The sequence below is a fragment of the Ochotona princeps genome, chromosome 26 (genome assembly GCF_030435755.1).
Source record: "Ochotona princeps isolate mOchPri1 chromosome 26, mOchPri1.hap1, whole genome shotgun sequence".
NCBI lineage: Eukaryota > Metazoa > Chordata > Mammalia > Lagomorpha > Ochotonidae > Ochotona > Ochotona princeps.
In genome coordinates this window covers 17,333,049-17,355,523 of record NC_080857.1, presented here as the reverse complement: position 1 = coordinate 17,355,523, position 22,475 = coordinate 17,333,049, and the positions used below count along the sequence as shown (strand labels likewise).

At 45.2% G+C, this 22,475-nt stretch overlaps 1 protein-coding gene across 3 annotated transcripts in view; it reads left to right on the top strand.

Moving 5' to 3' along the window:
• ESRRB (estrogen related receptor beta) overlaps window positions 1-22,475 on the top strand; it is a 210,705-nt gene that overhangs the window by 32,257 nt on the left and 155,973 nt on the right. The window contains exons 2-3 of one of the 3 annotated variants that reach the window (XM_058655382.1): window positions 19,835-19,942; window positions 21,138-21,286. In XM_058655382.1, the coding sequence (XP_058511365.1) occupies window positions 19,868-19,942; window positions 21,138-21,286 (224 nt within the window). In that variant the 5' untranslated portion in view covers window positions 19,835-19,867. Of the gene's footprint in view, window positions 1-19,834; window positions 19,943-21,096; window positions 21,287-21,455; window positions 21,523-22,475 lie in introns of those variants that run through there. The other 2 variants (XM_058655383.1, XM_004584382.4) reach the window with 2 other exon arrangements.

The following is a 22,475-nucleotide window of genomic DNA, read 5'->3' as shown; positions in this document are numbered from 1 at the left end:
GAGGAAGTTGAGGTGAGGGCATGAGGAGGTAGGGAGAAGAGCAGCCTGTGAAATGGCCGTAGTGTTTTGAAGAAAAGGAAGCACTCACTTCAGATCCCAGCTGTGCCACTTGCTGATGCTATGTGATCCCAGACAAGTCATTTTCCTCGCAGAAACTGTACGTTTTAAGAATGGACATAATAGCACTCAGCACATGGGGTTCCTGGGACCACTAAGTAAAGTGATAATATGCAGAATTCCTTACAAACCTGGGTTACATAAATTATACCTATTTTTAATCTCTTGTTATCAGTATCACGGACAATAAGAACTCTCAGATTATTAGCAAACTCTTAGCTTATGAAACAATTAGAGATTTAACATAGTTGTCCATCACATGACTGATGAGGGGATAATATACAGAACTTCTAAAACTTGACAAGAAAAAATGAATCTGACTTTAAAAAATGAGCAAAGGACTTAAAACTAGAGATTGCTCCACATAAAGTATTCAAATGACCCCAAAGACCTGAAATCAGGGTCTCAAAGAGATATGTGTACACTATGTTCGTAACAGCAATGCGCTTGTCCATTGATGGATTAATGGATAGCACAAGGTCTATTTATGCACACAATGGAGTATTACTCTGCCTCGAAGAGCAAGGCAGTTCTAACACATGCTACTACATGGTTGAATGTCCAGCACATTATGCTAAGTGAAATAAACTGATCACAGAGAGAGAAATGCTACATAATACCACTTATATGAAGTACTTAGAATAGTTCAAATCATACAGCCAAAAATAAAATGGTGATTGGTTGCCAGAGACTTGGGGGAGAGGAAAATAGAGAGTTATCATCAAATGGGTGTATAGTTTGCATTTCACAAGATAAGAAGAGTTATAAAGATAGATAGTAGTAATTGCATGATTTTATAAATGTATTTAACATCACTGGAGTATATACTTTAGAGGTTCAGATGGTAGGTTTTATAAATATTTTATGAAGAAAGTTGTATGGAAAAAAAAATGGGCCTAGCTCAGTGGTGTTCAGGCTAATCCTGTGCCTGAAGTGCCAGCATCCCATATGGGTGCAGGTTCTGGTCTTGGCTGCTTCAAAACCACTCAGTGAAAATAAGGACAGAAGTATAGACATATTTACCAACATGGATAAAATCTCAAAGACATTGTGACTTGGGTCAGTCACAATAAAATAAATATGCCATGACTCTATATGAAATCCCAGGAAAGGCTAAATCACGTAGAACATCACACAGTAGACCAGTGGTTGCTTTGTGAAGAGGCAGGGAAGAGCTTTAGGAAAGTGATAGGAATAGCTCATATTTGAAATGTGGCAGGCCTTCGAAGTCAGCCAACTTCCAGACTTTGAGGAACACATCTGTGTGACACCTAGACTTAGATGGCTTGCTGATCTCTGATGCTTTTAGTTAGATATAAATTAGACTTTAACAAAGTTGGTCTAAATAATAAAATCCATCAAAATAACAGGTAGCTGTTTTGAAGTTAATTTTTTTAAACCTACATATAGAAAATGTACAAATCTCGTTATAGGCATCTTGGTAAATTTTAATTCTATCCTTCTGGAAGGGTGTGGAACAGTAAGTGCATCATGGTGGCTAATTTGTATTTTCCTAGTGATCATTGGTAATTTTTATATTTATTGACCATTTGAATATTTTTGTGAATTATTAATGTAAATACTTTGCACATTTTATAACTTGGTTGCTTTTTTTTAATTCCAGACAAATATGTCCACATTCTTTACATATTTTGGGTGTAAGACTGTCTAATGACTATTGCATATGTGGTCTTCTACTCTGTGCACCTTTCCTCTTAGTGATGTCTTCTGAGGAATAGAAACTTCTCATTTTAATACAGATTTATCAATATTTTCCTTTATGCTAATGCTTTCTTGCATGCCTCAAGGTTATTGGGATGCTTTCTTCTGTTTTCTTGTAAGAACTATGATTAGGGCCCAGCGCGGTTGTGTAGCGGTTAAAGTCCTCACCTTGAATGCGCTGGGAATCCCATATGGGCACCAGTTCTAATCCCGGCGGCCCTGCTTCCCATCCAGCTCTTTGCCTGTGGCCTGGGAAAGTGGTCGAGGATGGCCCAGAGCCTTGGGACCCTGCACTCATGTGGGAGACCTGGAAGAAGCTCCAGGCTCCTGGCTTTGGATTGGCTCAGCTCTGGCCATTGTGGTGGCTTGAGGAATGAACCATCCAACAGAAGACCTGCCTCTCTGTTTCTCCTCCTCCTCTCTGTATATCTGCCTTTCCAATAAAAATAAATAAATTTTAAAACAAAACAGAACAAAACAAAAAAAGGACTATGATTAGCCTCTTACATTCAGCTTGGAAGTAGCTTCTGCGAGGAGATAGTCAACTGATCCAGTCCTATGTTTTATAAAGCAGTTGTTTCCCTTCACCTGGAAGGATAGTCTTGCTGTGAATCCGTGAGCACAGCCTTCCATGTGGCTGTCTCTCCGTTCTGTTCCATTAGTCTGGCTGCCCTACTGTTTGAATTAGAGGAGCTTTATAAATGCCTAACCGCTGCTCTTAAGTCCTCCTGTTCCACTTATATTCTTTAAGATTATTTAACATTTCCGTGTAAATTTTATAGTCAACCTGTGAATATCTTTAAGAACCACTGGAAATCGGACTGGGATTATATTGAATATACAGAAAAATTTATGTAGAGTGAGCTCTCTATAATATTAAGTCTTACAATCCACAAACATTGTGTCTTCTCCATTTACTGGAATTTCATTTTTTTCATTAACCTTTTGTAATATTCTACATAAAAGTTTTTGTATACCTTTGTTTTATTTATGTTTAGATATATGATTTTTAAATGTTAGAATAGTTTTTAAAGTTAATTTTTTAATTGTTTGGTTCTAGACTATGAAAGTACAACCTTTTTTGTGTGTGTTTTGAGAGCTTATATCCAAGGACCTTGCCAAGTTCACTTAATAATCACAGTATCTTTAAAAAAATGTGCTACAGACAATCCTATTGCCTGAAAGTAGTGACAATTTTCATTTTTCCACTTCCTATTCATACACTTTTAGAGAGTCTTTTCTTTGCCTTCCTGCTCTGGCTGTTATCCCAATACAGTGTTCAACAAAATAAAATGACATCCAATGTCATTCCTGATAGGAAGGGAAAGGCCTTCAATGATTTGCAATTACTGTGATGAAGTTTATTATAACTTTCCATGAATACCCATATTTAAAGTAAAAAGATTCTCATTTCCTTTTTTGTTTGCTAAGATATTTCTTCTTAAAATTATAGGTTACGGATTTTAGCACTTTTTTTTCCTCTGTTAAAATGACCATATGTTTTCTCTCTTTCATTATGTAAACATAATAATCACAGTGATTTTTGAATGCTAAAATACCCTTGGTTTCCTGTAATAGTCCTAAGTCATTGTCATGTGTTTTCCTGTTTGTATACCTGAGCCTGATCTGTCAATATTTAATTTAAGGTTTCTCACAAATGTGTGTGTGTGAGGGGACACAGGCCCATGTTTTTCCTGCCTTGTTATTTCCTTATCGTCTTTGATTAGGTTGGACAGATTATGCAGTCTGTAAATAGCAGGATGGGAAGTGACCCATCTGTTTCTAGTCTCTGGAAATCTGGGTGAGACTGTCATCATTTTTTTTTTCCTTCAGTGATAGAAACATTCATTAATCAAGCTAACTGGACTTACCAACTGCAGATTTAAATCCTTAAATTTATCAAGAAAATCATTCAGATACTCTGATTTTTCTTCTATCTGTTTTCAGGGTTATTTGAAGGGATTTGTCCTGTTTGTGTATGTGTTCGTTACACCTGCTCACAGTTACAATATTCCTTCACTTTTTGAAATCTATAGGACGTGTAAAGATTTTCCTCTTCTTTCATGGTATTGGTCTTTTATTCTTTCATTTTTATGAGTATTGCTAAGCATTTATCAGTCTTACTAATCTGTTCCAAAAACCAATTGTTGGCTTTGTTATTTTTCTCTTATATACATTTGTTTTCTGTGTGATTTCTACTCTGTATCTATTATTTCCTTCCTTCCTTTTGCTTTCTTTGAACTGAATTCACTGCTCATTTTTAAATTCTTGGGCTGCAGTTTTAGGTCGTTTGCTGTCAGCTTGTCTTATTTTATGATACGGACAGTCAGGGACATAAATTTCCCTCTAAACATAGTTTTAAATTCACCTAATTATTTTTGATATATGATGTTTTTATTATCATTCAATTAGCAATGTTTTCTAGGTTTCACAGCAATAGCTCTTACTTATTGGTTACTGTTAATTTCTAAACAGATGAGGATTGTCTAGTTACTCTTGTGTTATTGATTTCTAGCTATGATCAGGGAACATATTTCAAATTAATCTTTTAAAATTTGTTGAGAATTGCTTTTATAAGTCAATCTTGGTAGACATTTCATCTTCACTTTTTAAAATGCGTATTTTCTGTGGTTTGGTGATGTGTACATTATATGTCAATTAATTCTAGTTTGTTAATCGTGTTGGCAGAGTTTCTGTAGCCTTATTGAACTTTTTGTCTGCTTGTCTGTTCCATTACTTCTGTTGTTTGTATCCAACACTTTTTACACCTATCCATGTGTGTCACCTTTCCGTTTCTCATAATTCATTCCAAGTTTTCACTGTTTATGGGATTGGGCTTCTTTGACCTAAGAACTGTCTATAGTATTTTTTTTCTCAGGTGGTCTGGTCACAATGAAATACTTACTGTATCTGAAAATGTTTTTACATTGCTTCCATTTAAAAAAATATATATGTCAGAAGGGCACTTTTACTGAGTTTTTAGATTGGTTTTATTTTCCCTAAGCACTTTCATGATTCTGTTCCTTGTCTTCCAGCTCCCATCATTTCATTAAGAAGTCGGCTATCAGACTTGTCGCCTCTGGAGGGTGTTGTCTCTTTTTACTATTACTGCTTTTAAGATAGTGTTGCTAATTTTCAGAAGTTTTACTGGAAATTGCTTCAGTGTTTTTTTTTTTTTCATGTTTATCCTATTTGGAGTTTATGGCACTTCTTGAGTATGCGACTTGATACCAATTGTCAGTTTTGAAAATTCTATTCTATTTCTTTGAATATTGCTTCTGATAATTATGTCTAAGATTCTGAAACTATTAACATACTTATTTGAGGGCTTGTCACCATTTCTCTTGCTTCTTTCTGTGTGTTTTGTATTTTGATATCGGTATTTCTCTTTATGTTTCAGTATGATTTTTTTTTCTACTGGAATATTTTCCAGTAAAATAATCCTCCCTTCATTCTTGTCTGTTATGCTGTTAAATTCGTGTATTGAGTTCTTAACTTGTGGTTGCATTTTCCCTTATTAGAATTAATAAATTCCATTTCTGAAATGAAATTTTCACCTTATCAATTATTTTTCTAATAATTCTTTGTCACATTCATTTTAAAGTTCATGTGTAATAATGTGACTATCTGTTCTAATAGTAACCCTGTTTCTGTTGGCTTTGCCTTGTTCTTTCATGTGCCAAAAGATTTTATTGCATACCAGATTGGCACTAGAGCCATTATATATGCATGAGACCGTGCTGTCTCCCTCTGGTTTACTTTGTTCCCAGAAAGACAGTTTAATAGCTCACTTTGCTCCAGTCAAGGACTAAGATAACTCAAAGATGGATTAAAATTTGTTGAAGGCTTGGTGTAGTCCTGCTGTTCCATACTCCTAGGATGTAGGCCTCTGAAGTTTCCAGCAGGGAGTTTGCTTGAGATGCTGCCAGAACCCCCTCTTCTATTTTCAGCTGTTTTACAAGATCTCCAGATTCCTTCAATACATTTGCATTTTACCCAACTTTTCTTCCCTGGCGAGAACAGTCTGATATAATCAATTCCATCACAATAAGAAATGGAATATGGACAAGGTTGTTCCTTTTTTTCCTAGAGATGTGTTTTTACTTATTTGAAAAGCAGAGTTACAAAGAAAGGGAAAGACAGAGACAGAGAAACAGAAAGAGAGAAAGATCTAAAGACTTCTGGCTCACTCATCAAATGGCCACAATGGGCGGGACTGGGCCTTACAGAAGCCAGGAGTCAGAAGCTTCTTCAGGGTCTCCGTGTGGATGCAGGGGCCCAAGGACTTTGACCATCTTTCACTGTTTTCCCAGGCACATCATCAGGAAACTGGATGGACGTGGAGAAGCTGGGGCATGTACTGGTGTCCAGATGGGATACTGGCACTGTAGACGGAAGCTTAGCTTACTAGGCCACAGTGCAGGCACCTGGACAAAGTTCTTCCTTGCAGTTTCAAACATTGTCATTTTGGCTCTGGCCCAGTATAAGAATCCACATACCTTCTGAGCAAATTTTATTCCATTTCTGCTATGTTTCAGGTGCTGACAATATAGCAATAAGTAACAACAACAACAAAAAGAAAATTTGCTGTACATGTGACATTTATATTTTAATGGGAGAGATACATAGTTGGCAAAATAAGCAAAATATATAGTGTGTTAAATAATGAAAGGGATGAGGGAAAATAAAATCGAAACAATGAAATGGCAAACCGGGAAGAGAGTGATAAAGTCTCACTGGGTAGGTAACCTGTCTGTAAAGGATTATGGGAGGTGAGTGAGCAAGTCACCGGAAAAGCATTCCAGAAGGTGGAACAGTAGATGCAAAAGTCATAATGCCAGGAAATATCCAGCCTATGGAAGAAGTAGCAAGGAGGCCAGTGTGACTGGAGCCAATTAGTGATGAGAGAGAGGATGAAGGGGAGGTCAGAGAGGAAAAGTGCCCATATGAGGAGGACCTTGGGATCACTGTCAGCCCTTTAGCTTTACCCAGAGTGAGAAGAGGAGCCAGTGGAGGGTTTTCAGTATAGGAGTGATACGCTGACTGCTAATCTAGCAGGTCCCCTCTGGTCACTCGGTGGTGAGTAGAGAGAAGAGGGGAAATGGCTGAAGCACAGAGACTTGTTAGCAGGCAGTAAAGGTCTTGGAACAGGATGTAGATAAGAACATGCTAAGACTGAACCAGGAGGGTGTGAAATGGCACAAGAGCAGAGGGAGGCAGAGATGCTCCAAGGGGTTTGGCTTAAGTAATTGGAACATGGGAAAATATTTACCAACCTTGGAAGGGGGAACGGGGTAGAGCAGAAGGTCAATTTTGAGCATAATTTGAAATGTCTATTAGACATTCAAATGGAATCACATAATTAAGTATAAAAATACAATTCCAGGGAACAGCTGGATTAGAAATGGAAATGTATGAGCTGCAGGATACAGGTAGTATTTTTTAAAGATTTTTTTATTTGTATTGGAAAGTCAGATTTACAGAGAGAAGTTGACAGAAAGATCTTCCATCCACTGGTTTACTCCCCAGATGTCTTAATGGCCAGAGTTTAGCCAATCTGAAGCCAGGAGCTTCTTGCAGATCTCCCATGTGGGTGCAGGGTCCCAAGGCTTTGGGTCATCCTCTATTGCTTTCCCAGGCCATAAGTAGGAGTTGGGAAGTGGAGCAGCCGGGACATGAACTGCTGGATGCTGGTGCTTGGAGGCAGAGGATTGACCAAATGAGTCATCATGCTATCCCCCATACAGGTGGCACTTAAGGAAATCTCCTGGTGGAGAATAGGTGAGAATTAGTATTGTTCTAACATCTAGAGGTCCAAAGCATGAAGGAAAAAACAGCAAAGGGCACCATAAAGGAGCAGTCTAAAATCTAGCAGGAAAGTGAGGAGGGCATGATATCTGCGAGACAGAGATCAAGTGGGTCTGGTGTTCTGGAGAGGGGCTCAGTTAGATTAGGATGGACAACTGACTACATTAACAGGGAGCTGGATTGGAAGTGGAGTAGCCAAGACACAAACTGATGTGCATATGGGATGCTGACATTGCAGGTGGCCACTTAACCCAGTATGCCAAAGAGCCAGTCCCTGGAACTTTCCAGACTGGAGAAATAATTATCCATTAGCCATGATGGTTGGAGTGGCACATGGACGGGAAAAATCAGTGATGAAGAAGAAAGAGAGAGAAGAGAATGACTCCAGGGGGTATTGGGATCCCATAGGTATTGCCTTAGTACAAAAATATTTCAACAGTAGTGGTGGTGGGAGACTACCTTTTGCATGAGCACACACATGCAAAAAGAGGCTAAGGTCAGATCTATTCACCCTACTTGACGTTTTTCTTATATTTCACAGCAAAACACTTGGTTCCTCTAGCACAAAGCCACCAGGGCCTGGAGAAGGTGGTACTATCAGAAACAGAGGCAGTGGGTACTTGCTCTCCTGCCTCCTGCCCTTCCAGTTGCTGCTCAGCAACCTTGGGGAGCTTGAGGGAAGCTCCAAAGCTGTGTGTTAACTCAACCCTGAAGGTCAGGCCAGCTCATCCTCTCATTCCAGGGAGAAGCACGCCTGTTTCAGCTATGGTGGAGGCTAGCGTCATCCACCAGGGTCCCAGGCCAGAAATCTCATTAAGAAAATTGAAGAGACTGAAAGTTAGATGTTCCCCTTTGATCTCTCATACCCATGCTGTAAGAGAGGCAAGTTGCAGACCAATTCATGTGCTCATAGAGACATCCAAGAACCAACCTTCCACCACTAGACAAGTGTAAAACTATTCCTACAACCTCTTCTTTAGGGTAAAGAAGTCTCAGATCTCTGTCATGTGTTTCAAGTGGCCCTTTCTTGAAGGGCTTGCTCAGGCATTACCAAGATTGAAGAGATAAAATTCTTGCTAGCCCTGGAGCCCACAAGCAACCAGAACTTTGCAGAATTCACAGCTGACTGGTTATAGAATCATGTAAGGATTAAGTTTAGAGCTTTCACCCTCACTGAGTAAAGCATGAAGTCCCACTGGAGTTTTACCACTCTGCAGAGAGAATGTTTACAAGACAGCTCAGCCAGCCCAGATACCACGCTTGTTCCTCCATGAATAGACTGTGGAGGAAGACTTCAGGTGCTGGAAAGCAAAGAAGAGAATAAAGACAGCAAGGACATGCTAAGGAGAGGGTCACAGCCCTGGCAACTGGGCTTTAGCCCTTCTGGGGGACCCTCGGAGACACTACATAGGGCAAATCTCCGTGTCTTTTTTCCCTAAGGACCTGGAGACAGGTGCTTACCCAATGACCCATCCCCACTGGTTGAGCATCAGCCCTGGGGACATGAGCTCCACTGGTTGTACTCATCTGGGCAGAACAAGCTCCAATGGTGGCAGAGCAAATAGGCTGAGATGAGAGGAGACACAGTGCTTAAAGCAGGACTGGCCAGGCTGCTGGACACCATCCACATCCAAGCCAGGTGAACCCAGAGGCAGGTGGGGTGCAGCATCCCCAGCATCCTCTTTCGCAGACTTTCATAATTTTACTTTGTAACATCGGAATGACAGTTCCTAGGCCACTCATATGGGTAATATAAAATCCATTTCTGATATCCACTGTGCTGCTCCACCAAGTGTTGTTCATTGATCTAGACACAAATAGACTCCCTTACCATGGGCCTCCAGCTAATTAACAACCCTCACCTGCCCTGCGCAGTCTTGAGTGAATGCCTGGGAGCTCCTGGGAGCCCCTGGGACATGCTTCCCATAAAGGGCACACACATACCATCACATCCCATGGTGGGAAGTTTTAAGGTCCTTCACAGGTAGAGTGTCAGAGAGGACATGTCCACTGAGGTGACCATGAAGCTGAACTCGGGATGACAAGAGGGAGCCTGCCAGCAGAGTCCTTAGGAGCAGGGACCAGCACTTGCCACTTCCTGTCCCTGCTGTTTTTTTTCCTTCTCTGGTCATCCTAGGGCCTTATGCCATTTGCTTATCTAGCTGGAAGATAACTCTTGCCCACAGAAGTACCTGCCAGTCTCTTTTCACTTTCGGTTCCCAGCTCAGCCTCACCCCACCCCTCCTAAATCCTTTCTGACATGTCTGCTTCAGTGCCCTGGTCCCCCTGGCACCTGCTCCAACCTCTACCTTCGTGTGTGCTGTGTTGCAGTGGAGTTTGTCTTTGTAGAGCTTGCCTCCTTAAGATCAGCGATGGTGGTCTGTTCATCTCTATATTCCTGGTCCTTAGCTTGATGCCTAGCTTGTAGTAGGTGCTCAGTAAACATTTGCTCACTGACTGGTATCAGGGGCAGGGAAGTAGTCAGGAGGATGGGCCAGGGTTAGCTCCTCTAATCACTTTCCACTGAGTTCTCACACCCCAGCAGTACAAGAGAGAACTGAACGGTTTTCGTCTGCCTGCTGAGCACAAAGGCAGGTGTGTGGGTGTGGTGTGGGCATGGGGGAGGTCCTGCCCTCTCCCATTCCATGGTTTAATGTGTAACTCATCACCTTTCCTGAATATCGGTTTCTTCTATTTGCCTGTAACATTTTCACCTTGCTCAGTCTCCTTGGTTACAACGTGCGATTCCAGGCACATACCAGACCTGCCATAAACCCAACCATTTCTGCTCCTTGTTGATTGACAAAGGCTTTGGCACTCTTGCTTCTGGCCCTACGAGCCAGACATTCCCTCAATAGCCCCCTTTCTGGGGCTAGGAAGAGCTCACGCGAGTGACATTTCAGGATCTCTCTGTGGATCTGATCTCATACTAGGCGACAAATCAACAAGGTGATCTCATCAGTGGGTAGTGTTTTGAGGAGGTGGGTCTGCCAAGAAGGGCAGCAGAGCAGCTGGGACACAAACTGGCTCCCAGTGAGCCATTGCACTGGGCCCTGCACTTTTATTTTTAAAGAGATTTATTTAGGACCCACCACAGTGGTCTAGTGGCTAAATCCTTGCCTTGTATCCACCAGGATCCCAATTTGTGTCCTGGCTGTTCCACTTACTCTTTCCCTGCTTGTGGCATAGGATAGCAGTTGAAGATACCCCGAAGTGTTGGGACCCTGCACTCATGTGGGAGAGCCAGAGGAAGCTCCTGGCTCCTGACTTCAGTTTGGCTCAGCTCTGACCATGAGGGAGTGAGCCAGCAGATGAAGGATCTTTCTCTCTGTCTCCTTCTCTCTGTAAATCTTCCTTTCTGATAAAAATAAACAAGTCTTTAAAATATAAATAAATAAAAGTGCAAAAATGATAATATTATTTACTTACCACCCAAAGAACAAATGTAAACCTTATGTCTTTGGATCAGCTCCTACTGTTGCGGCCAGTTGGGGGGGGGGTGTGAAACAGTGGACGGAAGATCTTTCTGTTTCCCTCTCTCTGTAAATCTGCCTAAGAAAAAAAATAAAATAAATCTTTTTTTAAAAATTACTGTTTATTTATTTCATTGGGAAAGGGAGAGAGAGGTTTTCCACTTGTTTGTTCACTTCCCAAGTGGCTACAGTAGCCAGGGCTAGGCCAGGCTACAGCCAAAAGCCAGGAGCTTCTTCCAGGTCTCTCATGTGGGTTCAGGGGCCCAAGCATTTGGACCGTCTTCTACTGCTTTCCCAAGAAGAATTAGCTGGAATGGAAGAAGAGCAGCCAGAACTCAGACCAGTGCCCACAAGGGATGCTGATGTTGCAAGCAAGAGCTTAACTCACTGTACCACAATACCAGCCTCTTTTTGGCACTGTTTTGTACTGAAAATATTACTGGGTGTGAGCCTTTGACGCAAAGGTTAAATAACCCACTTGAAATGCCTACATCCTTTATTAAAGTACCTGGGTTTGTTTCCTGGCTCCCCTTCCAGCTGCAGCTTCCTGCTAATGCAGACCCTGGGAGGCAGCTTGTGATGGTTCAAGTCCTTGGGTCCCTGCCACTCACGTGGGAGATCCAGATGTGTTTAGTCCTCCTGAGATCAGTACAGCCCTGGCTGTTGTAAGCATTTGGAAAGTGAACCAGTTTGACAGATCTCCACTTGTCTCTTTCTCTCTTTGTCTCTCTCTTCCTGCCTTTCAAATAATATAGTTTTAAAAAGTGTTTCTCTCTATTTAAAATATTTTCTGCGTGAAGTCCTGCAATTGAGTATTTCTACCCAACAGTGCACAGTTCGTGACACATGAGCTCTGGCTTGTGAGTGACCGCCATCACTGGGCTCCTGAGTGACCTTGTAGCTGCCCTTGAATTTCTTTTTCTCTCTTCCTGGAAGGCTCTTATTCATTCTTCAACACCCAGTGCAAAGATCACCTTCCCAGTAAAACCTTCCTTTGCTTCCTTTTAGAGTCAGTTTTTCCATAATTGTGATCATCCAATATCCTGTCTATATATTTCCTATAAAGCCTGGCATGTTGTATTATAGTGATGTGTGTGTGTGTGTGTGTGTGTGTGTGTGTGTGTCTTACAATGCAGCTCCATCCAGAGTTTTGTCTCATTCACCTTTTTCTCCTCACAGAGCACACAGTGGCACACAGTAGATTTTCATGATGATTCGCTGTGACGCCTGTTGGATGCTTGAATGAAGGTTTAACCTTCAAACAGGCTTTGCAAAGGCTATTCATAGAAGATATTTGTACACAACGAATATGCTAATTAAAATTAGTTTTATTTATTCATTCGCACAAACTCAGCATGGACTTCATTTGGCGGCTATTAATGTTTAGTGTGATTTACTCTAAGTACCAGAAATGTGAAAAATGTGTTCCTTTTAAAAGGAAAGCCTCTTCATTCCTTCTGCCTTTTCCCTCCCCACATTGGTTTGAGTTAGAGGCTTTGCTTGTGTCCGGGACTTTTCTGAGATTTGGCTGGCTGGTTGTACAGTCACTTAACTACCTCCAAGTCTACTGAAGACCAACACTAAGGATCCATGGGAAAAGCTTGTGGCTTTCCGGATTGTTTATGGAGGGAACCTAGTGTTGTATTCATGATGGCCATGGTGACCCCCAACCCCATGTGTTGATGCTGGAAGGCTCATGTTTTTGGAACAGGCGTGTGGTTGTCCCATGCAAGGCACCCATGTCCTATCTCAGTGCCTGGGTTTGGGTCCTAGCTCTGGCTCCTGACTCCTGCTAATGCTCATCCTGGGTGGCAGGGGTGAAGGCTCAACACCTCAGTTCCTGCCACCCACATGAAAAGACCTGGCCCGAATTCCCAGCTACTGCCTCTGGCGTCCACCCAGCCGTGGCCATTGTGGGCATTTGGGGAGTCAGTCAGTACATGGAAGTGTGTTTTTTCCTCTCTCTCTTCTGTTAGTCTCTCTGCTTTCCCAGTAAATAAATAAAAGCTAAAAGAAGAGAAAGGTTTGCTTCTTCAGGTCAGTTAGCAGCAGGAGGGCCAAGTTCATAAGCAAGAGCAGACCTTGGCAGCCAGAGGGTCATTCCAGAGCCCTAGGGTCCTTCCCAGAGGGACCCGGATTACGGAGCAGGAGCCTGCTTCGCTTTCTTTCCAGGAAGAACTTGCCATGTTCGATGAGCAGGTTGTTGGGGGAGGTGTAGAGCTGGAACCAGACTGACACGGTTCATATCCCAGCTCTGCTCTGCCTCGGTCAAGGTGTGAATGCCACAGGACTGGCCTGTGCCTTGGTTTCCCTACCTACAAGTGAATGGCGGCGGTGGGGGGGGATGGTATCTGTACTTCACAGGGGTGCCATGAGGCCCAGATGAGTGAACCCAAGCTAAGTGCTTCAGACAGTGCCTGGAATCTAACATGTTCCAGGAGCTAAGGGAAAATTTGTTCAGAGACAGGCTATGGCCTACCTGGCCTTAATTGCTGTTGCTGGTCTGTCTCCTTACTCCATCCTGTCTGCACAGAGGCTACTGTGATATAGAAACAGGAAGGTCTCTCTCTCTTTTTCCCTTTTTTTTTTTTTTTGGCCCAATGACTAATTTTTAGAGGGCCAAGAGCTGGGGAGATGGAGATAAGAGCTTAGGCTAAGGGATAATGATGGCAACTTATAACAACTGAATCAGAAGAAATGTAGTAACTAAAAGTGTGTAATGGAACTCATACTATTGGCATTCTTTTTACCATTACTGATAGTCTAGGGATTCTTAACCTTGAGTTCCCAGGGTTTTTCTACTGCTTTATATCCAGTTTACATGAATTAATCTGGCTTCCAGCTTGCATGGCCATAGTTAGCACTGCCTCCAAAGAGTGCTTTGGGATGTAAGTGACAAAAAGGTATCTAATAGTGATCTAAGGCATGAAAACATGCATCACCTCCTATAACAAAAAGCGTGTGGTTCCTGGTTGCTCTTCTGGTTCACCAGTCACTACCACATCCAGGACCCAAGCACTCTGTTCCTGTGCTCTTCTAGCCTTTGTATGTTGGGTCTGCTTCCCAAGTCTTTTTTCACAAGAACTCCTGTGGCTCTTTTCTCATGTCCCTCTTTTTATCAGGGAGGAAACTGGTGCCCTCAAACCCTGCTCTCTTGCCCAGAAGAGTCCTCGTTAAGTCTCATTGCCTGACTCTGGCAATCTCTGATGTAGTAAGGGAAGCTGGGAACACAGCTGACATTTTTAGCCTTTGCAGTACATGATGACCTGGGTGTTGGGATGGCTGAGTGGTCTAAGGTGCCAGACTCAAGGTGCGTAGTATATGATGACCCTGCTAACCAGAAAAAAAAGAAATTTTGTTGCACTGTATGTAGTGTAGGCAACTGAGGATGGCTGCTAGCCTTGCTTAAGCTTGTTGTGTAATTTCTGCCTGTGTTTCATTTTCTTTTTTTTTTTTAAAGATTTATTTATTTTTATTACAAAGTCAGATATACAGAGAGGAGGAGAAACAGAGAGGAAGATCTTCCGTCCGATGATTCACTCCCCAAGTGACTGCAACGGCCGGTGCTGTGCCGATCCAAAGCCAGGAGCCAGAAACTTCCTCCAGGTCTCCCACGCAGGTGCAGAATCCCAAAGCATTGGGCTATCCTCAACTGTTTTCCCAGGCCATAAGCAGGGAGCTGGATGGGAAGTGGAGCTGCCGGGATTAGAACTGGCACCCATATGGGATCCCAGCGCGTTCAAGGCGAGGACTTTAGCCGCTAGGCCATGCCACCGGGCCCCCGTGTTTCATTTTCCAAATGTTTCTTCCAGTTCAAATAGTGATTGGTAACTAGTTCTTTGTTTCCTTGACTAAGGTATATGCCTTTCTCTTTCTTTGTAGTATTTGTTTAATTACTTGGAAGTCAGAATTACAAACACACAGAGAGAGAGAGATTGCCCATCTGGTGGTTCACTTCCCAGATGGCTACAACAGCTGAGTTTGGGCCAGGTCAAGACCAGGAACCAGGAGCTTCTTTTAGGTTTCCCACGTGGGAGGCAGGAGCCCAAGCTCCTGGGCTATCTTCTGCTGTCTTTCCCAGGTCATCAACAGGGAGCTGGATCCGAAGTAGAGTGGCCAGTACATATACACTGGCACCCCTATGGGATACAATATAGGCAGCAGCTTTGCCTGCTGTGTCACAGTGTCAGCCCGGGATCTATGTCTTGCTGACTTGATTATTTACATAGGCATGTTCAGGTTGTGTAGAAGCTCATATGGATCAGCTGATGACCAGTGCTTCCTAGTGTTGCGTAGGGCATAGCCTTCTCAGTCCACAACCCCGAGGATCATTCTCACATATCCTGTATTGATCCTCTATTGAACCCCACTCTTCATTGTTTTACTCTAAATTTCTTAATTGGTTAGGCTTCATCCTTTTTTTCATCTAACATTTATAAATCAGGAACTGAGATAGGCACTGGTCGACAGTGGGATGGAAGATTGTAGGAAGAACAATAAAAAGTCTCCATTTTCCAGGAGCTACATCCCAGGAATGGTGGACAACATTGGAATAAATATTTACAATACTATGTGATAAGAGGCCTAGTAGAGTATGGTACAAGATCCTGTAGGACTGTAAAGGAGGAAGTGGCTGAAATCAGGGAAGGCTTCCAGAGAGAGAAGGTGACATTGGAGCTGAGCTTTGAAGCCTGGTGATATGTTCCAGACAGAGGCGTGACAGAACGCGGTGTCGTAAAGGAACATGTTCTGTGTGGAAAGACTCAGCAAATGACGTGGCCATAAATACAGGTTAGAGCTGAATTAGTAAATACGGAGTCAGACAAGAGATTGCATGTTAACCTGTGGAAAATGGAGAGCCATTGGAGATTATAAAACAAGAACATTAGTTCAGTGAATGCTATGTTTCAGAACTATGGCTTGGTCCATAGCTAGTGTTGTAGTTAATGCGGAAAAACTTTCCTGGAATACTCAGAATAAGGCCAGGACCCCCTGCTCACTCCATTTGTATCCAACATTGTGTCCTGACCTCTCACCTCTTCTTGTCTACTTTGAATCACATCTAGAATACCAGAGATCTAACCACTCTTTATAGATTCCATCCCAAGACTGGGACTCTCCCAGAAGTCAGCGGGTCCTGCTCTAACTCAGCCAGAACTCTAACAAATCTGTGACAGAGATGCCCTGAGCTTTGGCAGCTATATATGGGTTCCACCCAGCCAAGGCAAGCCTATTGCTCTTTGTCCCTTGCTCCCTTCTGGTTATGTTCTTTGTGAAAATCTTGTTGCTTTAGTCCAATGATATACCATGAGGAAGTGTCACTCCGTGTCTGATGATTGTATAGGTTCTATAGCAGAGTTGGCTAAAGAGTGGCTTGGAGCATCATTTTTTCAAGTAAAGTTGACGTGACTCAAATCCTGACTCTTACCACCTCCCCATTCTTCAACCTTGGGCAAGTCATTCCCTGACTACCAGTTTTCTAGATAATGAAATAGAAAAAGTCATCTCTGCCCCTCATCAGGGTATGTGGAAGGGTTAAATAAAGCAGTACGGACCCAGTGCTTTCAACAGACCTTAGCCTTCAATAGATCTCCAATGCATGATAGCAGTCATTTCCATTACTGTGGCTTTTCTGTAGCATGAGACAAGTATCCGTAAAAAGATAGCTCACACTTAAGACAACATGAGATGTGGTAGATAGCTTGGGTAATGCTGTTGTTGGCCATGGGTGAGGGGAAATCTGCGGTCAGGTCCCCAGATGGCAGGTGGTGGGTGGGTGGGTGGGATGTCATACCAGAGCTGGACTGTGTAAAATGAATAGAAATGTGGCAATAGAGAGACAAGACAGTAGAGGTAGAGGAGGCCCCTAGCATGCTCGATGTTGTTAGGATGCCAGGCAGACTGGTGGGACAGCAGGGAGAATCTGTTGAGTAAGGAAATGGGAGCAATTGGGAGAGTCTGGGCCTGGGGGGCCTTGATTGTAGACTTGGCCATATTTTAGGTCTCCCTTTATTCCTTGTGTCCCTGACCTGATGCCCCTCTCCTTGCTCCAAGAAGAATGTAACCCTTCCTGCCCCCCCTCAGGAGGATTATAGGACTTTGCTGAACTTCTAGGCCTGGTGAGTTCCCTGGAAAATGGGTTTCCTGGTTTGGAGACTTCTTTCTCTACCTGTGAGTGAGCACCTGCTGCAGTGGGAACTCTTTCTGCCTCCTCCCATACAGCAGGTGACTGGCATTGAGCTCTGTTGCTCCCACCTGCCATGACTGTAGAATGCCCTCCCGAAGGGAGAAGCCCAGCAGTGTCCCCACTTCAACCTTGCCCTTGTGTTCAAAGCCAGCAGGCCCACAATGGCCATGCCCTGGCAGGCAATGATTAATGGCCTGCCGTGCGGGCTGTGTTGTGTCCAGGTTTATCCCCAAGCATACAGATTTTTCTTTCCAGATAAAGTGAATGCAGGCCCTTCCAGGGCTGTGGGTCCCTGCCTGCTCCTCCCTCCCGGTTGCCAGTCTGTGTTTGGGAACTCTGAAAGGTAAATGAATTGATAACATGGCGGGGCAGGGAGGAGGAGAGCACGGCTCTCTTCAGCAGCCCCTGTAAACAGTGTAAAGTCACCTTGATGTATTGGGACTGATGTTGCCAGAGTAAGCAGAGTGGAGTTCTTGCTCCATGGCACCGAGCAAGTTAACACAGGGCAGTGATAATCTCTCCTGCAGGCACAGGGTAAGGGGTAAAAGGGAAACCTGTGTGAGGGAGCAGGTTCACAGCCAGCATTCATCAGGAGTCCCTGAAGTCCAGGGCCCTGAGGTTGATCTCCAAGTCCAAGAACTATGGGCGAGGCAGAAAGGCAGACGTCTGGGGAGCCCACAGACAATGCTTCAGTGGGGTGGGCCTCCACATTTCTACAGAGCACACAGAACGCACATGCCAGGCTTTAGCAGGAAGCTGCAGAGGATGTGATTAGCTTATGGGAAATGTCCAGAAAAGGCAACCTCATTGAGTGAGAAGGCAGACTCATGCTTGTCAGGGCCAGCATCCCCAGAATCCACACATTGAAAAGAAATTTCCCTTTGGGAAGCCATTCATTGAGTCTTGGGTATTTTGTTACAGTGGCTGTGGCAGGCTGATCTGTGGAAGAATAGGAGATGACAGCTTAACAGATATGAAGTGTCTGTTAGGGTGAAGGAATTATTCTGGAACTAGTCGGTGGTGGTGGTTTTACAACTTTGGGGAGGTGTTAAATAACCAGTCCGTTGGATGCATTGAAATGGTTCATTTTATGGCATCTGAATTTTGCAATAGTAAAAGATGGTGTCTATACTGTGTGCATGTGTATACACACACACACACAAAACTTGGCAAGTCCCAAGGGAGTTGGAAGCACCTCTGAAGGGTAGGAGATTCATATCTCATGGTGCACACATGGTTAAACAATGGAGATTGCAGTAGTGTCTTTAAGAAAAGCCATGTTCTGATCAGCTGCTGGGGGCAGGCTCCAGGTGGAATCCTCAAGGTGACCCAGACATCTTGGGCAGAGTGGGTCAGGGAAGGGAGTGTGGAGGGAGGTGAGGATATCATGTACTTGGCTGTTTGGGTTTCAGGCATGGCAGTCAAGGGAGTGGTCAAGTCCCTCTGAGCCTTCCCTGGGTATGGTCTAATACTTCCTGTAGCTGTGTCCTTCTGACCTTGACCTTGACCTCTGCAATACAGAGTGCCTTCCATCAGCTGTTAGCCCTGCTGCTGTTATCTCTAGCTCCTGGAGTCTGGGGAGCGGGGAGGGAGACTGAAGCCATCTCCCAGTGCTGTGGTGAGGATGGGTAGAATAAGGAGTGTGTGACACTGATGTTGGCATCTGGGTGTTTGTAGAAGATGCTGGGGGTGTGCCAGCCCCTTGTCTGAGCAGCTGTTGTGTTGATTCATTTTGTCCTCATGACAAACTTAGGAGACAATGGATGCTTAGAATGTCAACCTGCTCAGGAGGAAGCTCAGGTGCTGAGAAATTAGGGGATTCCACCAGTTTTTCAACAACAGGTGGAACAGGCAAAATCCAGTGCAGGATGTCTGGTTCGAGAGCCTGCTTTAATTGCCCTGCCAGGCAGGTTCAGGGGGTGTGTCTGGAGGACTGTATGCTCCAGGGGTCTGTCTCTGGAAGCTGGAATGGTTTCAGGATTAGAACTGGACGAGTAAGTCTCTTGGAAGCACAGATGTGAGGCCTAAGTGATCAAAGGTGGCTGCCGCTGGCTGCTGGCCCCACCTGGGACAGCTTAGCAGGGATGGATGCCACGATGGGTTGCGACCAGGAGAGCAGACATGGACTCTCCGGGGGCACAACACCAGGACCAAGATCCCCCAGGCACTTTCCAAGGAGGCGTCTTGTAGGAGAAGGGACTGTGTTGTGTCTATGCGCTATAGGTGGGCTGCCATAGTGTTCAGGGGAAGCCGCAGGAGAGAACCCTGTTTCTGTGGTGTTCCACCTTCCAGCAGCTGAACCCCCGGGGAAACTCCCATCCCATGTGGTCTCAGATGGAACCATGGGCCTGGTTGGGCCAGTCTTAGGGGATCTATCTGAAGTGAACCCCACTCTAAACCCTCCTGGGGGTCCTCTCGTCATTTAAAATGGGAGCACTCAGTGACCTGAATGGTGGCACCCCAGGCATCGCTTGCTCAGTCACCTACTCCATCATTGCACACTCAGGAGGGCCCTGTCTTGTTTCAGGCATCCTGGTAGCACAGTGAGCATGGCACACACATGTTCATTACCCTCATGTGGCACCTACTCCAGTGGCACGCGTCAGGAATATTGGAGGCCCTGCATATTAAACAGGTATTTGACTTCAACAGTGTGGGTCCCACCCGTTCTTTGTAGTGTCTGTTGAGCTGGAGGGACCAGGGTTGAACCTCATCTTAAGAAGAGATTTAAGCATCATTTTTTTAAGTCACTGGTGGCTGGGAAATCTTAGGGATTGTGAAGTACCTGCCCCTTACCACACCAGCAAGGGGCTGGTCCTGGGACCCCCTTAAAGGGGAAGCTCAGCTGAAATTCTGCTGCAGGCTGCGTGAAAAGTGAGCCAGACAGAAAACCAAGGCAGGTGGTGCTGTGTGGTCAAAGCCAGCGATCTTTGGCAGGCAAGAGCCCAGGAGTGATCAGGGCTCACCTGGGGTGTGGTTGAACAACCTGCACTGTATCACTTCTCTGCCACTTGCCCATCTTCTGGCATCTGTATTCCATGGCTCAGCTTGTTCCAGGGAAGCTGCCATCCAACTTTGCAGAGAGACACCCACCCCAGTAACTCCCAAAGGTAGGAGGCTCAGACAGCTAAGTCTCCTGGGGAGCCTTTCTGAGACCCCAACTCCTCCAGGGCCTTTCACCTCAGGGCAGGTGTTTGGGAGGGAGTGTCATCTCCTGGCACAGAGTCCCCTGCCCTGGCTCCACCTGGCTCCCCTAACTGCTCCTGCTGACCACCCTGCACCGCCCACCCCACCCCTACCGCCCCCAGGAGCCTGCCTGCCCCCACGCCAGCAGAGCTCTGCTGCCTGCCTCCCGATTTGGCAGGCGCCATGGAAACTTTCATGGAAAGCACTTGAGTTGATGAAGGCTCTCATGTCAGGCCTTCAACTCCAACCCTGACTGGGCCCTGGGATGGGACGCCAGGGGCCCCCTGCTTTGCAGGGTCAGGACCCCCTGCCCTGGCTTCTCCCCTCTCTCCCTGTCACCAAGACCATGACTCACCAGCTCTACCGTGGCCCCGAGTGTGACGGCTGCTCCACTAGAAACCTCATTGTCTTTCACCTGCCCACCCCCATCTCCTTACCCCCCCTAGTTCCACTTCCCCTTTATTCTCCACCCCCTCCCCGGCCCCCTTCCCATTGCCCATCAGTGGCAATGGAGTCCACCTGGGTTCGGCAGTGTGGGAGTCTGGACCGTTAGGCTGTTTTGTTTAAGACCTGGTTATGGTTGTGAGATTTTTTTTTTGTCAGCTGCCTGTTATATCAATCACGGAGTGGGGCTCTATTTATAGGCTGGGAGTACTGTGTCCTTAGCCACAAAGAGACACAGACAGGGGACTGTCAGCTGGTGCAGGAGGAGCCCAACAACGAGTCATCAGCAACTAGAAACACCTGAGGGGCAGCCCACACCACTCGGGCGTCCTCTACACCCGCCAGGCATGTAAGTAGCCAACTTCTCTGGGTCCCCTGTTCCTGCCTCTGCCTTGTGCCTTCCTGTCCTTCTCTCTCTCTCTCTCTCTCTCTCTCTCTCTCTCTCTCTCTCTCTCTCTCTCTCTCTCTCTCTCAATGGGTAAAAATATCTTCCCACGCCTGCTCTTTCATCCTGGTTTTCCTGGCTGAAAGCATCCCCGTGTGGCTGAGGGGAAAATGTTGCCTTTCTCCGTGGGTCGCGGGAAGGTCAGAGGGTCTGGGGGTGGTGGTGGCTGGGTGGGATGGTGACACGAACTCATCCGGAACCAGCAGGTTCCCTTTTATGTGTGTTTGTTTCTGCTGAGAAAAAGTAAGTAAATCAAAAGGGCGAGGGAAAGTTTTCCCCGCAGCTCGGCAGGGCGGTTGTGTCTCCCAGCGTGAAAACTTTTTATTTGCTGGCGGCTCTGGCTGCAGTGTTTGGAGAGCTGGGCAAGGTTACTGAGCGGGGAGACCGCCGGGTTCACACAAGACAGGTAATGATGGACAACGCGGGTGGCCTCGGGCTCAGCCTGGGAACCGCTGGGGTCAGGGAGCGTCTGGGCAGCCCCGCTGCCGGGTTGGTCTGCAGCATGGCCAAGGAGAAGAGCTTTGCCCCTCGCCTTGGAGCCGGTTGTTTTGAAAAAGTCGGGCAGAGAGCGGAGGTTCTGTGCTGCCTTGCAGGCTTTGGGGTTGGCTGTCTGCCTCGGGGCATGGAGGACTTGGGTGGGAACCGGGGAGGGACTCTCAGGGAGGTCCAAGCCAGGTGTGGAGAGCTGTTGAGGGCGTCTACATCCTTCAAGGAGTGAGAAACTTGAAAGCAGGATTTGGGCAAATCCATGCTTGTTCTGGACGACTCAGGGTATGCAGGCTCTGTGGGGCACATGGGTGATTCTGGCCCTGATCCTGCCCAGCCACTGTCCAGGAAGCAAGGGGCTCACCTCTCAGGAGCTTCACATGGATGTGTTGGGACTTTAGTTCCTTCACGTGGGGATATGTGTTTTGTAGTCTTTGCAAAGGAAAGGTTACTCTATGTCCTGAAAAAACTGAAACAATCTTGGGTGATGCCAAGTGTCTATGATGTGTAGGATTTCTCTGTGAGTCTCTTCCTCGCTAGCCTGGGTTCCTATTTGTTCATATAATGCTTCCCATACACTATGGCTAAGGATTTCCTGATGTTTGTG